Source organism: Gopherus evgoodei, chromosome 6 (genome assembly GCF_007399415.2).
Source record: "Gopherus evgoodei ecotype Sinaloan lineage chromosome 6, rGopEvg1_v1.p, whole genome shotgun sequence".
Lineage (NCBI taxonomy): Eukaryota > Metazoa > Chordata > Testudines > Testudinidae > Gopherus > Gopherus evgoodei.
Genome location: NC_044327.1, coordinates 63806325 through 63824566, shown reverse-complemented (window position 1 = coordinate 63824566; position 18242 = coordinate 63806325). Strand labels below are relative to the sequence as shown.

Genomic DNA, 18242 nt, shown 5'->3' with positions numbered 1-18242 from the left:
GCTGGTAACTATACATCTATACAGAACTTGTATGAATGATTGTGCGAATGATTATATATAAGTGTATAAAAATAAGTAGTAATAGGAATAAGTAGCCAAACAACGTTGTTTACTGTTATCTTTTGTTTCATTATGTATTACAATAAATGTGACAAATGTCTTGTCTCCTTTAATAAGAGCCTGCTGGTTTTTATTGGTTTAATATCATTGGTATAATACAGAGATGCATTAACTCCCCTTCACAATTCTTTAGCCTTGCTGAATGTAGAAGGGAAGCTGGGGATGTAAATTACAAAAAAGGGGGTGCCAGTCTGTGCGCCCACGCAGGAAACTGCTCTGCTGCCTTGGCTGATTTGCTATGCAAAAGGAGCAGGTAAATTGTTGCTCCAGTGTCAATCAACTCCTATGCATAGACGCCCACTCTCTCCTCCCAGTTTCAAACCTCCATAAAATCCTCTGATCCTATTTCCACTCTTCTCTCCCTATCCAGACACTTGGCTAGAATCTGCCTCCTGCCTGAAACTACATTCCATTTCCCACATATTAGCAGCAACTGACCTGTTTTCACCATCCTCCCAGATGCTGCACAGATCCCATGCCTTCTGCTGCCTCTCCCTGTTCAGCTTACCACTCTATTCGTATCTTCGAAGCCTAACAAAACCTCCATCGTCTTCAGCAGCCTCTGTTCACTTCCAGTTTCCCCATCATTAAATGCTATACCTCACATTTCCCATCTCCTTGATCCTCCATCCCATTCATGCCCCCCTCCCCCAATAACAGATGTGAGTAGGTTCTCACCCATATTTGAGAAAGATTCAGGTGTCCTCAGGTTGAACACAGAAAGATAAATGTTGAAAACGCTGAGTATCTCCTCTGCCATGCGGAATTCTGCTTTTTCTGGACATGGGCCACATGCAGTTCTTGGACCAGAGAAGATTTTTACCCAGTAAGGTCCAGTGGATTGCAATCAGGAACTCCCATTTTCTAAACCAAGCACTGACAATTTGTTGTGTAGTTTGGGCAATCTACAACCTATATACCCATTTCGCCATGCCCACTTGTAAACAGAGAAACAGTACTGTGTGGGGGTGTAGTGGGGATTTTTTTTTTTTAAACTATGCAAATGTAAATTAAATATTCATTTCTTTAAAAAAGTTCTTGGTTCTATATTCACTTCAGATTCACTTCATGGTTATGCAGTTATGCTCTGAAGAAGCCACAAGATCATTTACTAGTTATTACAGGGATACTCACACTCACTCACAGAGCCAACTAACCTTGGATGGATTGAATGGAACCCCCAAATATGAAGATCCTCGGAAGCCACAGCGATTTAAATTTGATCCTAGGAGGGGAAAAAAACCTCATTTACTCTGTTGAAACAGCCATTTAAAATTACTACTCTTTGGATAGGATCCAGACACGTTAATTCAACATAATTCAAAAAAACTATCGTAGCTTGCTTTTATCTTTTCAGTACATTGGCACTCTCAGCATATTTTTTCAGGGAACAGAAAGTTCTTTCAGAATGATCTTAGTGCCAAGGACCAAAGATGCTTCACCTGACTGAAATATTTTGTGCTAGCTGAAATTTCCTCCACTGTTTGAAAGAGGAAATGCCTAGTTGGAAAAACATAGTATAGACAGGTTGTTTTCCTCTAGATTTCCATCCACCAAGACTGTTTAAGATCAGCTCCAAAGCATAGTCAACTACTATGGTTTTAAGTGAGCACTGATTTTTTAGCCATTTAATAATGATGATAGATAGGCTCATTACGTTAAACCACACAGAATATGATCTAAAAATTAAAATAGCCTGAAAGGTCACAAGATATAACAGCATTGCTTATCTCTCCCCTCCAAAATCTATAAAACATGAGAAGCTTTTAAAAGAGAAAATTGCTCACTTAGCAATCATTCAAATCTGAAACTCTTATTCACAGGTTTTATATTGTGTTGATCTTCAGGATATCTGAGCAATTAGGACATACAAATGCATACCACACACACCATCAAAAACGTCAAGCACAGCACAGGTCCTCTACACAGCTCAAATATGCCTCTCTGAGCTGTAGTAACATAGCTGGCTTGACTCAAGGGCTTCCAGAGATGAAAGGCTAGTTAGTGTTCCAATTCCATTCAACTAGGTGCTCGTAAGCCCCCTTAATTTTGCTTTTACACCCTTAGCTCTGATCTAAAAGTCCTAGCTCCTGTCTGGATTAGAGAAACTAACTAGACAATGTAGTCACACAGCAAGCCATAAGAATCGAATACAGATGAACTGTGTACAGATACAGAGGCATGTTACACTGGTGTGATTTACCACTTAAGGCCCCACTTTATATCTGTGTGTCCTTTCTACAGTAGAAAACTTACCAGTAACTACACTGATGCAAGTTTCTCTAACAAAGGTCCCAAGGATCAGGTTTCTCAGCACTGCAGTGAAGGCCACATTATGCAGGGGCCTAGCACAAGCAAGTAGCAAGAGTCTCCCCAGCCCAAAAAAAGAGTTCCACAATTCAATTTTAGACCAGGCAACAAGTATGAAACAATGAGGGAAGAGAATGAGGACATGGTTAATGACATAAGATCATTGTTCCCATTATGCCTCTGGCATTTAAGGCAGTGACAAAAAACTCCTCCACTCCTGACTGTTTCTGACAATGGTTCCCCAGCTGTGCCAGAGGTTTTTCAGCTTGGCTTCCACAGCTCTTCGCCATGTTGTTTGCAGGCAGCCTCATTTTTGTTTGTCTTCAGGTGTCCATCTTATTGCTACTCAGGTGACGGAATCAGTTTCCATACAAAGCACATGACCAATCCATCTCCAACACCTCCTGGTAACGATGGTGCTCAGATCCTTTTAGCTGCACTGTGTCAATAGATCTTGGTTTGAGATTGTTCTGGGCCAAAAGAGAGGATTTTTCTGAGGCAAGTTGTATGGAATGAAGTCAGTTTGGACATGTCATACGCTCTCATTCCCCAGCATTCTGCACTATAAAGTAATGTTGAAAGTAGGCAGCTCTGATAAATATTGAGTTTGGTTTTGTATGCGGATGATTTCCAGACTGTATTTAAGCTCCGTAAGGTGTTCCTGGCTTTACTGATTTTGTTCCAGATGTCCTGGCTTGTTCCACTGTGCTGGCTAATGGTGCTGCCCAAGTATGTGAATGTTTCTACACTGGTAAGAACAATCCTCTATCTGTACTGGTGATGGTGAGGCAATATTAAAGGTCATGATATCTGTCTTACTGTGGTTGATTTTCAGTCCAATTTGCTGGTTGAATACGTTGAGTCGAGTTGTTTTTTCTTGTATATGGTGTTGGATATGTGATAGGAGAGCGAGATCATCTGCGAAGTCCAGGTCTTCAAGGGGCGAGAAGTGTGTCTATTTAATGCCTCTTGCAGGGTCGTTTTTAGGATTTATGGGGCCCTACGCAGCATTATTAAACTGGTGCTCCCATGCCTGATGGCAGCCCAGGGGTGGAGTGGGGAGGGAGGGACGAGGCAGCAAAGGATAGTGAACCACCCTGCCTGCCTCATGGTGGCAGAGAGTCACAGATCCCAGCAGAGAGCCCCGTACTCTCTCCCTCATGCAGAATGCGCGGCACTAATGCATTCAGCTCTGTGAATACGCCCCTGAATAAGGAGACTACAGTGTGCACTGGGGGTGCGGGAGCCGACCTGCTCTTACCTGCTGTCATGGGCAGTGGGGTGAAGCTGTCACTTGGGGAAGCTCCCCAGCCTGCCAGTGGCCCTGCCCATACTCCACCCCTGTTCCGCCCAGGTCTTGCTCTCTCCCCACTGTCTCCCTTCTCTCCCTGATCGCCCCCTTCCAGCAAAATCCCTGAACCCAAAACGAAGCAAATGACATTTGAAAAAAAACAAACAAACAAAAAAAGAAACCCCCACTCTTCTGCAATTTCTTTCTAAAGAAAATGAAGCATGTTTTCCACTGCATGCCAGAAGGTGAAGAATGGACTTGCAGAAGGTACCTAACTAAAAGAACTCAACTTGGAAATAAAAAGTCAGTTTTTCTGATACATGCTGAAGTTTCACCCACGAAAGCTCATGCTCCAAAACGTCTGTTAGTCTATAAGGTGCCACAGGATTCTTTGCTGCTTTTACAGATCCAGACTAACACGGCTACCCCTCTGATAATAGATATTATGAAATTTCACCAACTTTAAAAAACATGTTTCCAAAGATTTTAGGCAGAACAAAGGATTTTATACTAGAGCTCCTCCAGAGTAATGGTCATCAGACTTCAGCAGCTAGCTCTGGAAGCCTGGAGGAAGGGTCAGAACAGAGATAGAAAGAGGCAGGACGGTGGACACTAATGTCCAGGGGTGCCCCAAATTTTCAGGTGTCCTATGCAACCCCGTATGCTGGGTATGCCTAAGAATGGCTCTGGCTTCTTGGCATGTCTTCTGTTGCATGCTGCATTACTCAGTTGATAGCAGTGTTGAAGAGGATTGCAGACATGACACCACTGATGTATTTCTGTTTTGACTTTAAAACTGAGCTCACTGTGATCAACACTGCATGTAAAGTTGAAATAAAAGCTCCTTGATTATAGGGAGAGGGATTCCATATGCCCATTAGAATGAGCCATAGGTTGCTTCTGTGAATGCTATCAAAAACCTTCTCAAAGTTTATGAAATTTACGTAGAGTAATTTTATGTAAAGAAATTGAGTAAGTTTATGTACAGAAATTGGCTACAGCATAACTTGGTACTCTGAGGGTTCCATGTCATTTTTTCTAAAATTAAATAGGATCAGCTGTCTGACTGACACAATCAGAATCACTGGTTGGCCAATTTTTAAGGAAAAAAATACTTAAACTAAAACAGTAACAAACGTTTAGACTTAAGTTACAAATATATTTCAAAATCTTGCTCATTGAACAGTCTTAGGTTTATGATTATGGGGCACTTTTCTTCCTTTATAGTTAGAAAGAAATATAGTAATGTTGCTTGTTGCATCTATGAATGTGCTGTGACTAGGGCTGTTTTGCAGTTAAACTGAATACAAGTTCCAATAGTTAAAGGAGATGATCCAACCCCAGCATCTACCTTTTCTTCTGTATGCAGTACCATGGCAAACATGGAGTGACAATGCAATCATCTAAAAATACTAACATGTAATTTTATAAATATTGTATGTGGCCTGGTCAGCGAGGTGACGTTACTGTGTATTGCATTATTAGACTTTCCCAAAAGAATATGCGGATTTAACTTAATAGGTAACTGTTGCAAAAACTAACAGGAATGCAATGCAACAGCTCCCTCCAAATGCACACTTGGAGGAGCAATTACAGGGCAATGGCCTACCCCCAGACCAAAGTTACACAGCTGTTTTGCCAAAGTTGGGAGCCTAGAGATCCAAGAGACACTAAAGAGTTAAAAGGACTTTTTGGAGAGAAGGGGATGCATTGTGAACTGTTTTTTCCAGGAACAAAACAATCAAGATGGAAGAGAGAAAGGTCCTGTGTGAATGTCAGCAGCAGTTGAACCCTTCCCAAAATTCCAGGGGATAAGCCTTGAAGAAGCTAGCTAGACATACCTACAATCTGTTTATCGTTTTAAAGACCATTTCCCTTTGAGATTCTAAATAAATACTTGGCTTTAAGAAGGCTATCTGGTCACTGGATACTACTGATCTTTGCTTCCAGAGGGGCAAGTAATGAACATTACTAGATGACCTCTCAAGGTCCCTCCCAATCCTACACTTCTATGATTAACTCACAGCCTTGGTCCCAGTCTAAGAGTGGGAAGATGGAGAGATTCCAGCCTGAGACAGCTGGATGTCAGAGACCTGAATGGAGCTGCACTTAAAGAGCCCTGGAGGGGCCAGTGATGCACTTAGCGAGGGAACTGCGACAACTACAACAAAGATGATGTGGTTTTAAAAAAATTCATTTTTAGAGATTCCAATTTTTAACTTCCTTTCAGTACTTTTACCTGTCAGAGAATGCAGTTCATGGATTCCTTTCCTGCGCTATTTTGGTGTTTGATGTCAGAAACAGAATCCTGAACCCAGTAGCTAATTTTAAATTAAAAAATGACAAAAAACCCCACACCTCACAGTTGCTACTAGACTAACTTATTTTTGGATATTTATTTTAGTGAGTCTTCTGGTCAACTAGACCAATATACTAGTCAAGAGTTTTGGTATTTCCTGGCTAGCAGCTTAGAGGCAATGCCCTCACTCCATGGGAAGGGGGCACAGCACTCTAGTGACTAAGGAACTCCAAAAGGAGACATCTTGTCATCCTAAGTAAAAGGGCTATTTGTATTTCATGCCAATATGTGGATGCTTCCAAGAGTTGCATAGCTCATACTCCAAGTGGCAGTTCCAGAGTATAAAAATAGAAGGTTTTAAGCTGACAGAGGAAGTGATAAAGAGGAAGTGAAAACAACTAACTTTTAGCAGGGCAATTCTGGCATGAACAAGTCAGACCAAAATATTTATACGTCTGTTACATACAGACAGAGCACTAGCAGAGCTTTCCTTCTGGCTGGATGCTCCCTAGGCTGTTGTGTTTGGAGCCCATCTCACAGGGCTCTGAGTGCTCTTTAAGCCTCCTGAATCTGAACAGAGTCCAGGCACTGCCTCTGACTTGAGGTATCTAGACACACACTTGGGGTACAGGCTTGGTTTAGCACCCTCTCCTAAGAACGGAGACAACATGGTCCAACTGCCTAGCCCCTGGGGGCATGTGACAGTAAAAGCAAAACAGATACAGGTTTTGCATTGGATTCTAAACACTATTTACTCTTTATTCAGCAGCATGAGAAATACAGGTTTCAGAGCAGCAGCTGTGTTCCTCTGTATCCACAAAAAGAACAGGAGCACTTGTGGCACCTTTGAGGCTAAACAAATTTATTTGAGCATAAGCTTTCATGGGCTACAGCCTACTTCATCAGATGAACAAACTGGAACATAGTGAGGATACATATACACATACAGAGAACATGAAAAGGTGGGTGTTACCCTACCAACTCAAAGAGGCTAATTAAGATGAGCCATTGCCAGCAGGAGAAAAAAAACTTTTGTAGTGATAATCAAGATAGTCCATTTCAGACTGTTTGACAAGAAGGTGTGATACTTAACATGGGGAAATAGATTCAATGTGTGTAATGGCTCAGCCATTCCCAGTCTCTACTTAAGCCTCAATTAATGGCATCTAGTTTGCATATACATTCAAGTTCAGCAGTTTCTCTTGGAGTCTGTTTTTGAAGCTTTGCTGTTGCAAAATAGCCACCTTTAAGACTGTTACTGAATGGCCAGAGAGGTTGAAGTGCTCTCCTACTGGTATTTGAATGTTATGATTCCTGATGTCAGATTTGTGTCCATCTATTCTTTTACATAGAGACTATTCAGTTTGGCCAATGTACATGGCAGAGAGGCATTGCTGCCACATGGCATATCCCCCATTGGTAGATGTGCAGGTGAACAAGCCCCTGATGGCGTGGCTGTGATTAGAACCTATGACGGTGTCACTTGAATAGATATGTGGACAGAGTTGGCATCAGGATATGTTGCAAGGAGAGGTTCCTGGGTTAGTGTTTTTGTTCTGTGGCTGCTGGTGAGTATTTGCTTCAGGTTGGGGGCTGTCTGTAAGCAAGGACAGCTCTGTCTCCCAAGATCTGAGAGAGTGAGAGATCATCTTTCAGAACAGGTTGTAGATCTTTGATGATGTGCTGGAAAGATTTTAGTTGGGCGACAGCTAGTGGCGTTCTGTTATTTTCCCTAAACAAAATAATAAACACTTATTTTTAAGTCTCAGTTTCCTCACCACTCTGAACAGTTCTTTGAACTTGAGCAGATACCTCAGGGATGTCCAGGACCCTTCTTCCGAAGCTTAAGGTTTCTCTTCAGAAATAAGGAGCCTCTTTCCCTCTCTAGTTCACCTAACTTTCTCTGATCTTGGCTGGTCCCACTAAACTGGACTCCACTGCTACCAAACCAACTGTCCGTTCCTCTCTTCTACCCCCCTTCTACCTGTGTCTTGCTCTGTGCATCCCTTGAATGTGCATGTCCCCCTCCAAATACCATTTTTTTTTTGTTCTGCTGGTGATTTTCCACTCTCCACTTGACCACCCCTCTGCACAGAACCTTGGTCAAACTGGTTTCCCCACTCAGGCAACCCTCTTACCATTCCCATTGTTGGGTCAAAGCATAACTGTTAAGGTTAAAGACTTTCCATTGCCCCTGGTCTGATAGTACACGTTATAGCCCACTCAACAAATGATGGAATTTCCTCTGTGGATGTGGAATCTCCAATACAACAATTCCACAATATCAAACAGAATTCAGGTATCATACATAAAGGTTAGAACTGTGTCAGTTATTTTTAGTAAAAAAGTCAGACAGATCACAGGCAACAAACAAAAATTCACGGACACCTGTGACCTGGCCTGTGACTCTCGAAAAATAATGGGTGGTGGGAAGCTGACTGAAGCACAAACGAGAGAAAGAGTGCCCAAGCACTGCTGCGGTGGGAGTGGAGAGAAGTGTCCAGAACCTGTTGCCATGGAGCCCAAGGGCTCCAGGTTCCCTCGCACACACACTGGCGCTGAAGTGGAAAATTTCATAGAGGTCTCTGAAAGTCGCAGACAGACTTCCATGACAATCTTATTAATCATATGTAGACAGATTCCTCAAACCATTACTATGACCCAACAATAAATCCTTGAAAAGAGGTTCACACAGCAAATCTGACAAAGATATCAACATGAAAATCACTTGTCTTTGAATTTCTAACCTACTATAACTAAGGGCATGTCTACATTACAAACAAGTCAGTCTATGTTAGGTATGTTACAACCACCACAGTAATTACTGAAGTGGCTGATGGCCACACCACTCTCCTTCTGTCAATGGTGCAGGTCCTCACCAGGAACAATTCCACTGACTGAGGAGGGGCAATGTGGAGAGCTAAGAGCCAAGGCTCTCAGCTCCACATAGCTCCTTGCCAGGCCCGGGCAGCCTGCCTAGGTTCTCGGCTCCCGGCTTGAAGCCGGGGGGAGGGAGAGGGAGGAGAGAAGCTGCCCAGGACTTCTCTCCTTCTTGAGCAGGGAGCTTCAGGGCAGCAGTCTGACTGGGAGTGGGGAGCCATGGGCAGCCAGGATCTAGCTACCTGGCTTTTTTTGTCAATTTTACGGCTCCAACATGGCAGCTACGAAATTGACAAAACAGCCAACTGGCAAAGTAAGTAACAGTACTCTGTTGCCCTAAATACATCAAGATCTTGTCTATAATGCCACTTCACAGTGCTGCAACTTTATCACTAAGGGGTGTCAAAAAAACACACCCCTGAGCACTGCAAGTTTCAGTGCTGTAAAGCGGCAGTGTAGACAGTCCTGGGAGCTACTCCCTTCGTGGAGGTGGGATTTTTATAGTGTTGAGGGGGAGCTCTTCCAGGACTGGTGCTGTGACTATATAGCCGCGGCAGCGCTTTAACATTGCTAGTGAAGACATACCCCAATAAGCCCTACACCTCTTGTGGAGGAGTTATTATGTAGATGTAGTATGCACCGGGACAAGGCTGTAATGTGTACACTGACAATTAGGTTGACGTAAGCTGCCTTATATAGACCTAGTTGTGTAGTGTAGATCAGGCCTAAAAGTAACAAGAAGATTGCTAAACTGGAATAGACAGCAACTTTTTTTTTTTTAAATATTTTCCAGTTTATGCATTAATACAGTAACTCCTTGCTTAACGCTGTAGTTATGATCCTGGAAAATGCGATTAAGCAAAACGATGTTAAGCGAATCCAATTTCCCCATACAAATTAATGTAAATGGGATGGGGTTAGGTTCCAGGGAAATTTTTTTCACCAGACAAAAAACTATATAATATATAGATATATACACAGTATACGTTTTAAACAAACAGTTTAATATTGTTCACAGCTATGACAATTGTGAAGTTTGGTTGAGGTGGTGAAGTTAGAGGGTGGAAGAGGGAGGGATATTACCCAGGAATGCCTTACTGCTAAATAATGAACTAGCACTCGGCTGAGCCCCCAAGGGTTAACACGTTGTTAATGTAGCCTCTCTTCAAGGCAGCATAAACAAGAGGGAGGGGAGATAGCACAGCAGGCAGATACACACACACACCTTGTGTGTGGGAGAGAGAGAGAGATGCACACTGCCCCTTAAGCAAGCTGATCCATTCTTATGTGCATCGTCTTTTTAAGTGGATCAGGAAGTTGAGACAGCAGCTGCTGCCCCAAGCTCTGTCTGTGTCCCCTCCCTGCTTTATATGGAGAAGGGCTCAGTGAGGTACAGAAGGAGGGGGACCCCCTGACATTAGCCTCCCCTTCCCCCCTCTGCACAGCAAGCAGGAATCTCTGGGAACAGCTCCAACGCAGAGGGCGGGAGCAGCACATGGCAGTGGGGGAAGAGACAGCTGAACTGCCAATTGATAGCCTGCTGGGCAGCTGCAGCACAGGGAACTTAGGGAAGCGGGGAGCTGATGGGGGGCTGCCAGTCCACCCTGGTTCCAAGCCCCCCACCAGCTAGCTGCAATGGGCTGCTCTTCCTCCAAGCAGTGAGCAAAGCATGCGGATGCCAAACGACCTTAGAAGGAAGCACTGCACAACTCTAAATGAGCATGTTCCCTAATTGATCAGCAACATAAAGGGAACAACGTTAACCAGGAGGACTTTAAGTGAGTTTCTGTACTTCTATATAAAACACTTTTGCTATTTTGTTACTGTGCAGTTGCACTTTCTTCTCATGCAGTAGGTTGGTGGTGTTCCACAAGGACTCACCCACTCTCCCTTGATGTTAATCAGGGTGTTTGCAACAAGGAGACAAATATTCCTTTTTTTTTTTTTTAAATCCAGACACTATTTAAGAGCAAGCTGTCAGAAACAGGATTTCTGGGAGCTTAAATCTATAACTTTGATAGACACTAAAAATCATGGTCTTAATAATAAAACACTAGATTTATAGCTTATTACAACTGTCTGTAACTAACTAATCCCTCCTTTCTGTCCTATGAACAGGGATGTTAGAAGGACCTTCAATGGTCTCTTAGAATATGTGCTAACTACTTACGCTAAACTATCTGTTCAATTTTGTATTTAGCTGGGACATGGAGTATCTTTTTCAGACCTAAAGAAGAGCTCTGTGTACCTTGAAAGCTTCTCTCAACAGAAGTTGGTCCAATAAAAGTTATTACCTCATCCACCTTGTCTCTGCAATTTCTTTTAGTGTTTTTTTTTTTTCCAAGTGTAGACAGTGGCACAAGGAAATGCTATTACCTTGACTGTTTAAATACATGAAAGGACTCTAGCAAGCTGCATGTTGTCAGCTGAAACATTTAATTTAAAGGTACAGGTAGTTACAAAATAGCACCATCTAGTGTTAACTTTTGGTTTTAATGGTATGAATGCCTATTGAAAGTTTAATGCAGCAACAAAACCAAAATGAAGTTCATAACCACTCACTGTTCCAGTTATAAACAATCATAACAATAGACAGCTGGAAAAAGATCCTTTTCACCTGAGCAGGAGATAAGACTAAGGGCTTGTCTACATCAGAAAGTTGCAGCGCTGGTGAGGGAGTTACAGCGCTGCAACTTTGAGAGTGTCCACATCTGCAGGGCATCACCAGCGCTGCAACTCCCTGTTTGCAGCGCTGGCCGTACTCCCGTTTTGTCTCGGGTGTAGAGGATCCAGCGCTGGTGATCCAGCGCTGGTAATGCAATGTAGACACTCACCAGCGCTTTTCTTGACCTCCGTGGAAGGAGGAAGCCTCTGGTAATCAAGCTGGTTTCCTTTCCCGGTTTGCTCTCTCGGTCCCGGAGCCAGCCAGCAAACCGCAGGGAAGGAGACCTGCTTGCTCGGGGTTCCGGGACCGAGAGAGCAAACCGGGAACGCCGCGGTTTGCTCTCTCGGTCCCGGAGCCAGCCAGCAAACCGCGGGGAAGGAGACCTGCTTGCTCGGGGTTCCGGGACCGAGAGAGCAAACCGGGAACGCCGCGGTTTGCTCTCTCGGTCCCGGAGCCAGCCAGCAAACCGCGGGGAAGGAGACCTGCTTGCTCGGGGTTCCGGGACCGAGAGAGCAAACCGCGGCGAAGCTGGTTTCCTTTCCCGGTTTGCTCTCTCGGTCCCGGAACCCCGAGCAAGCAGGTCTCCTTCCCCGCGGTTTGCTGGCTGGCTCCGGGACCGAGAGAGCAAACCGCGGCGAAGCTGGTTTCCTTTCCCGGTTTGCTCTCTCGGTCCCGGAACCCCGAGCAAGCAGGTCTCCTTCCCCGCGGTTTGCTGGCTGGCTCCGGGACCGAGAGAGCAAACCGCGGCGTTCCCGGTTTGCTCTCTCGGTCCCGGAACCCCGAGCAAGCAGGTCTCCTTCCCCGCGGTTTGCTGGCTGGCTCAGGGACCGAGAGAGCAAACCGCGGCGAAGCTGGTTTCCTTTCCCGGTTTGCTCTCTCGGTCCCGGAACCCCGAGCAAGCAGGTCTCCTTCCCCGCGGTTTGCTGGCTGGCTCCGGGACCGAGAGAGCAAACCGCGGCGAAGCTGGTTTCCTTTCCCGGTTTGCTCTCTCGGTCCCGGAACCCCGAGCAAGCAGGTCTCCTTCCCCGCGGTTTGCTGGCTGGCTCCGGGACCGAGAGAGCAAACCGCGGCGTTCCCGGTTTGCTCTCTCGGTCCCGGAACCCCGAGCAAGCAGGTCTCCTTCCCCGCGGTTTGCTGGCTGGCTCCGGGACCGAGAGAGCAAACCGCGGCGTTCCCGGTTTGCTCTCTCGGTCCCGGAACCCCGAGCAAGCAGGTCTCCTTCCCCGCGGTTTGCTGGCTGGCTCCGGGACCGAGAGAGCAAACCGCGGCGTTCCCGGTTTGCTCTCTCGGTCCCGGAACCCCGAGCAAGCAGGTCTCCTTCCCCGCGGTTTGCTGGCTGGCTCCGGGACCGAGAGAGCAAACCGCGGCGTTCCCGGTTTGCTCTCTCGGTCCCGGAACCCCGAGCAAGCAGGTCTCCTTGCCCGCGGTTTGCTGGCTGGCTCCGGGACCGAGAGAGCAAACCGCGGCGTTCCCGGTTTGCCTCTCTCGGTCCCGGAACCCCGAGCAAGCAGGTCTCCTTCCCCGCGGTTTGCTGGCTGGCTCCGGGACCGAGAGAGCAAACCGCGGCGTTCCCGGTTTGCTCTCTCGGTCCCGGAACCCCGAGCAAGCAGGTCTCCTTGCCCGCGGTTTGCTGGCTGGCTCCGGGACCGAGAGAGCAAACCGCGGCGTTCCCGGTTTGCTCTCTCGGTCCCGGAACCCCGAGCAAGCAGGTCTCCTTGCCCGCGGTTTGCTGGCTGGCTCCGGGACCGAGAGAGCAAACCGCGGCGTTCCCGGTTTGCTCTCTCGGTCCCGGAACCCCGAGCAAGCAGGTCTCCTTGCCCGCGGTTTGCTGGCTGGCTCCGGGACCGAGAGAGCAAACCGCGGCGTTCCCGGTTTGCTCTCTCGGTCCCGGAACCCCGAGCAAGCAGGTCTCCTTCCCCGCGGTTTGCTGGCTGGCTCCGGGACAGAGAGAGCAAACCGCGGCGTTCCCGGTTTGCTCTCTCGGTCCCGGAACCCCCCTTGAAGCCGCCCAACAGCGCTGCAGTGTGGCCACATCTAACACCACTTGCAGCGCTGGTTGCTGTAAGTGTGGCCACTCTGCAGCGCTGGCCCTATACAGCTGTACTAATACAGCTGTAACAACCAGCGCTGCAAAATTTTAGATGTAGACATGGCCTGAGTCAAATTATTCCCTTCCTTGAACCAGTTACCCCCCTCTCTCCCCTCCACATCCCCCCTCAGGGGAGTCAAACTTTTGCCTTGGAAAAGGCCAGATTATGTTTTAAATTATGGGCCAAGTCTACAAATACAGAGCCACATAGTAACCCTGAGCCACACCAGAACTTCCACCAGTGACAACTAGAGTTTTACACAAAGATTGGAGGAAAAAAAAAAAAAGGCTTCATGTAGTAACTAAAACTGTTCATTATGTGACTCTTGCACTAAGAAGCATGCAGTGGAAAAAGTGATACAGGGCACCTCTCCCACCACTATTTCTGCCTTTTATTGCCATTTGTGCATGTAATTATCTGTTTTGTATGTATGTATAACTGCGGTTATTGCACACACTAAGTACAAAAACTGAGTGCCTAACTTATCTGAAAATCCACACTCAACTTGGAAATTTGACACTCAATATACCCTACTGAAATGGAAACTAATTCTCACGGTGCTGTTTGAGACTCTGGGCACGTCTATGCTACATCAACTATTCCGACACAACTATGGCACTGCAGTTGTGCCACTCTAGCACTCCAGAGTAGACATGCCTACAATGACAGGAGTTTTTTCCCCGTTTATGTAGGTAATCTGCCTCTCTGACAAGTGGTAGCTATGTTGACAGAAGAATTCTTTTATCCACCTAACTGCATTTATAGCGGGAGTTAGGTTGACCTAACTAGGTCACTGAGGGCATGCAAATTTTTCACACCTCTGAGCTATGTAGCTAAGTTTTAGATATTAATGAGACCTCAGACAGCACTATAGTCTTCCGGATGTGAACTAATCTTTGTAAGCCTAAGGGTTAGAATCTGTTTAAGATTCTGAAGAACAAATCATTTGTTTTAGTCAATCATGTATCCAACTATATACTTCAAGTGGGCTAGATCCAAACCACGACAGAGGGTTAGATGTGAGTAGTCAAAATGACTACCGATTAGGCAACTGAGTCAAACATAAAAGCAGAATCCTCAGTTGTAAGCATGACTTCGAACATATGCAATTAGACTTATTTTTCCTGTTTCTTCAGTACTGGAGCTAAAAAAATGGATGGATGAGAAATGATCATTGTAACAAATCTAAATTAAAAGTATGAGAGCATATAGGTTCAGAAATTGAGCTTTTACTTTACATTGTAGAATCTTTATTCCCTCCTCAAAACACGCACCTTCAATGGGGAAGGAAAGAAAGAAGAGTCGCCTCCTCTACAGTTTAGTCTATACTAGAAAATGTTTGTCAGAATAGCTATACTGGCAAACCCTCTTGGTATAAGCTATACTAGCAAAAGTCTATGCTAGTATAGCTTATACCAGTTCCCCAAACAAAATAATCACATCCCACCCAACATTATTATACCAGCAAAAGTCTCTAGTGTATACCTGGTCTAGGTCATTTTCAAATCCAGGAGAGTTTTGGAGAGACCAAATGTTCTTATCATTGTATCTGTAGTGTTCATCTATGATGGATATTAACCCATCATAGGAAGGGTGGGTTTAAAATCAGGGGGCTAAGAGTCCACTGTAACTAGCAACAGGTGCTAAGCACCTTATCTCACTATACAGAGGGAACATGCACGGGTCTCCCTGCATCTGTCCTAACTGCTTTCTTCTTTTGGAAACACCCAACAAAAATCAAGGAAGAAATAATAAAATGGAGACTTTATTCAAGGCAATTCAGAAACAGGCCTGACATGGCCCAGGTTGTGTCTAACTGCCCTGGCAGTAAGAGGGAATTGAGGGAGGCCAAGGCCACTCTACTCTCATAGTGGAGCACCATGAGGCACAGGGCACAGCTGCAGCCCACTGAACACTGCTATGTAAAAGATTCCGAGTTTGGAGGGGGTGGGGAAAAAAAAAAAAAAAAGAGAGGATACACATGAACCTACAACAGGATACATACATTCAGTTTCTAAAATAAACATCTGAATGTGAAATTGGACTCATTATGAGCTTCAGCGCCTGTTAATGCATTTCCATTAGGCTACTGTAAACTATACATTTGCTAGCTTATACTAACTTCTATTAAGGAACTGAAATGTTACATAACTTTTGAGGGTTGTAGCCCTGGGTGTTGAGGCTCTCCAAACACTCAGGGACCTTTTCTTTAACAACAAGGCAGAGTGAATGCCATGAATCACACAAGAAGTGCACCATTAGTCTGTAATGAACACCATGGTGTGGCTTATTGCTATGGCAATATACCAGTTACACCATTAAAATATATTTTAAAATATTGGAGTGTTGCGATTTGTACTTCCACTATGACAAACAGTTCCTAGTAAAAGCTATAGTAGATAGGGTTTTAAACATTCTCTATGGCTTTCATTTTTTTGAACTGTTTCGTGGACCATTCAAAATGCCTCTCCCACTCCATCGGCAGCCCAGCTGCCAGTTTAGCAGCAGTAAGCCAAGCCCATTTCATTTTACTTTTATAAAAAGTAAATTGTTGAATAAATATTTTCGCAAGAAAGCTGAATAATTATTAAGTACTGCTGAAATTGCAACTTGGTACAGAGAGGGTAAGTGGGCACAGGATTTCTACCTGTTTTTTTCAAATAAAAAAATTCTAGTGCAGAGGTCAGCAACCTACGGCACACGTGCCAAAGGTGGCACATGAGCTGATTTTCGATGGCACGTGGAGCAGGATGAGCCACTTAGCCCACCGTTGCTGGCCCCTTACCAGCTGGGGTCCCACTGCCGGTCCCACTCAGCGCCCGCTGCTAGCCTGGGTGAAGGAACCCCAGGCTGGCAGCAGGCCGAGATCCCGGCTGGTAGAAGCCAGAGGCTGAAACCCCAGAGTGCAGGCGGGCGGAGATGCTCAGCCCACCGCCAAAACCCCAGAGCTGGGTGGGCTGACCTGCTCAGCCTGCCACGGCTCTGGAGTTCAAGCTGCTGGCCCCTTGCCAGCCGGGGTCCCCGCCGCAGCCCCACTTACCTTGCTTCCGGTTGGAGTTCCAGTGCAGACCTCCTGCCAGACAGGGTCCAGGCCTCCAGCCCTGCTTAGCCCTACCAGCTCCACTCACCTCAGCAGTGGATCTGGGGTTCTAGCCGGTTAACAACTGATCACTCAGAAGCCTGTGTGCAGCTTCAAGTATCCAAATATGTGCCAGACATTGGAAAACTAAGCAAGGAAAAGAAGGGCAAGGATCACACTAAACTGATAAGATCTGCATTTTAATTTATTTTTAAATAAATACTTCTGAAACATTTTGAAAACCTTGTTTACTTTACATATAACAGTAGTTTGATTATACATTATAGACTTGTAGAGAGACCTTCTAAAAAACATTAAAATGTACTACCGGCATGCGAAGCCTTAAATTAGAGTGTATATATGAAGACTCGGCACATCACTGCTGAAAGGTTGCTGACCCCTGTTCTAGTGGCACATTTTTAAAAACTGGTGCATGGATGCAACCAAAAAAATGCAGCCAATGTGAAGAGCCATATTCCAAATTAAAATATAATACCATGATCTATTTTCACAGATCCTTCATATATAGAACCCAAACATAGGAATGGCCATATTGGATCAGACCAAAAGGGTCAACTAGCCTAGTATCCCGTCTTCCAACAGTGGCCAATCCCAGGTGCTTCAGAGGGAATGAACAGAACAGGTAATCAAGTGATCCATCCTGCCACCCATTCCCAGCTTCTGACAAACAGAGGCTAGAGAACACCATTCCTCCCAATCCTGGCTAATAGCCATTGATGGTCCTATCCTCCATGAAACGTATCTATTTCTTTTTTGAACCCTGTTCAGAGGCCCTCATTCAGGAAGGTGACAATACTGCGTAAGCAGGAAATAACAGAGCTGAAATTGAAAGTAGTGCAGATACAAACATCAAGGTCAAGACTAAAACTTAAATCAACCTTATAGTAATGTTGCCATTCCAGAAAATATAGTAACGTTCATTTAGCATGTAAAGAAGTCAAAAAAAAAAAAAAAGACCTTCCCATAAAAAGTGGGAGGCATCAAATATTCAGTGACAAAGTCCTTGCAATGGAACATTATTTCTACAAAACCAAGCGATTGTCAGAGATGTTCCTTTTATATGATGGATTTGGTGCAGTAGCTTGGTAGGTTCTCACTCTAATTAGACTGGTATATCTGATTGTTTTGAGTACAAATCTGCTCTGTTTTACTCAAAAGTAGCTACTTCATTAAAAAGGCAGTTTAGAATTCATAAGGAAAAATATATTAGTCCATAGGGGTGACATTACATCTGAATTATAAGACTGGACCAACAGGGAAAAAGATGGGCCATCAAAACCGTGGTCAGAACTCTGCTAAAGGAAGAGATGGTAGCTGAGCTACACTGTAGGTATCTGGCACTAAGCACCAGGAATTATTTTTATTTATTAAGACATTAATTCCATCACAGAAGATATAATTAATTAGAATTCTAGCCCCATTATTCAGCCACCCATTTATTCTGCATTATAAATAAACCAATTTGACTAGCTGAAATGTACTGAATA

General features: G+C 44.9%; 1 protein-coding gene across 2 annotated transcripts in view; it reads right to left on the bottom strand.

Moving 5' to 3' along the window:
• Positions 1 to 18242, bottom strand: part of PGGT1B (protein geranylgeranyltransferase type I subunit beta) — a 72496-nt gene that overhangs the window by 42208 nt on the left and 12046 nt on the right. For both annotated transcript variants that reach the window (XM_030565738.1, XM_030565739.1), the window contains one exon: positions 1278 to 1345. In XM_030565738.1, the coding sequence (XP_030421598.1) occupies positions 1278 to 1345 (68 nt within the window). The remainder of the gene's footprint in view (positions 1 to 1277; positions 1346 to 18242) is intronic.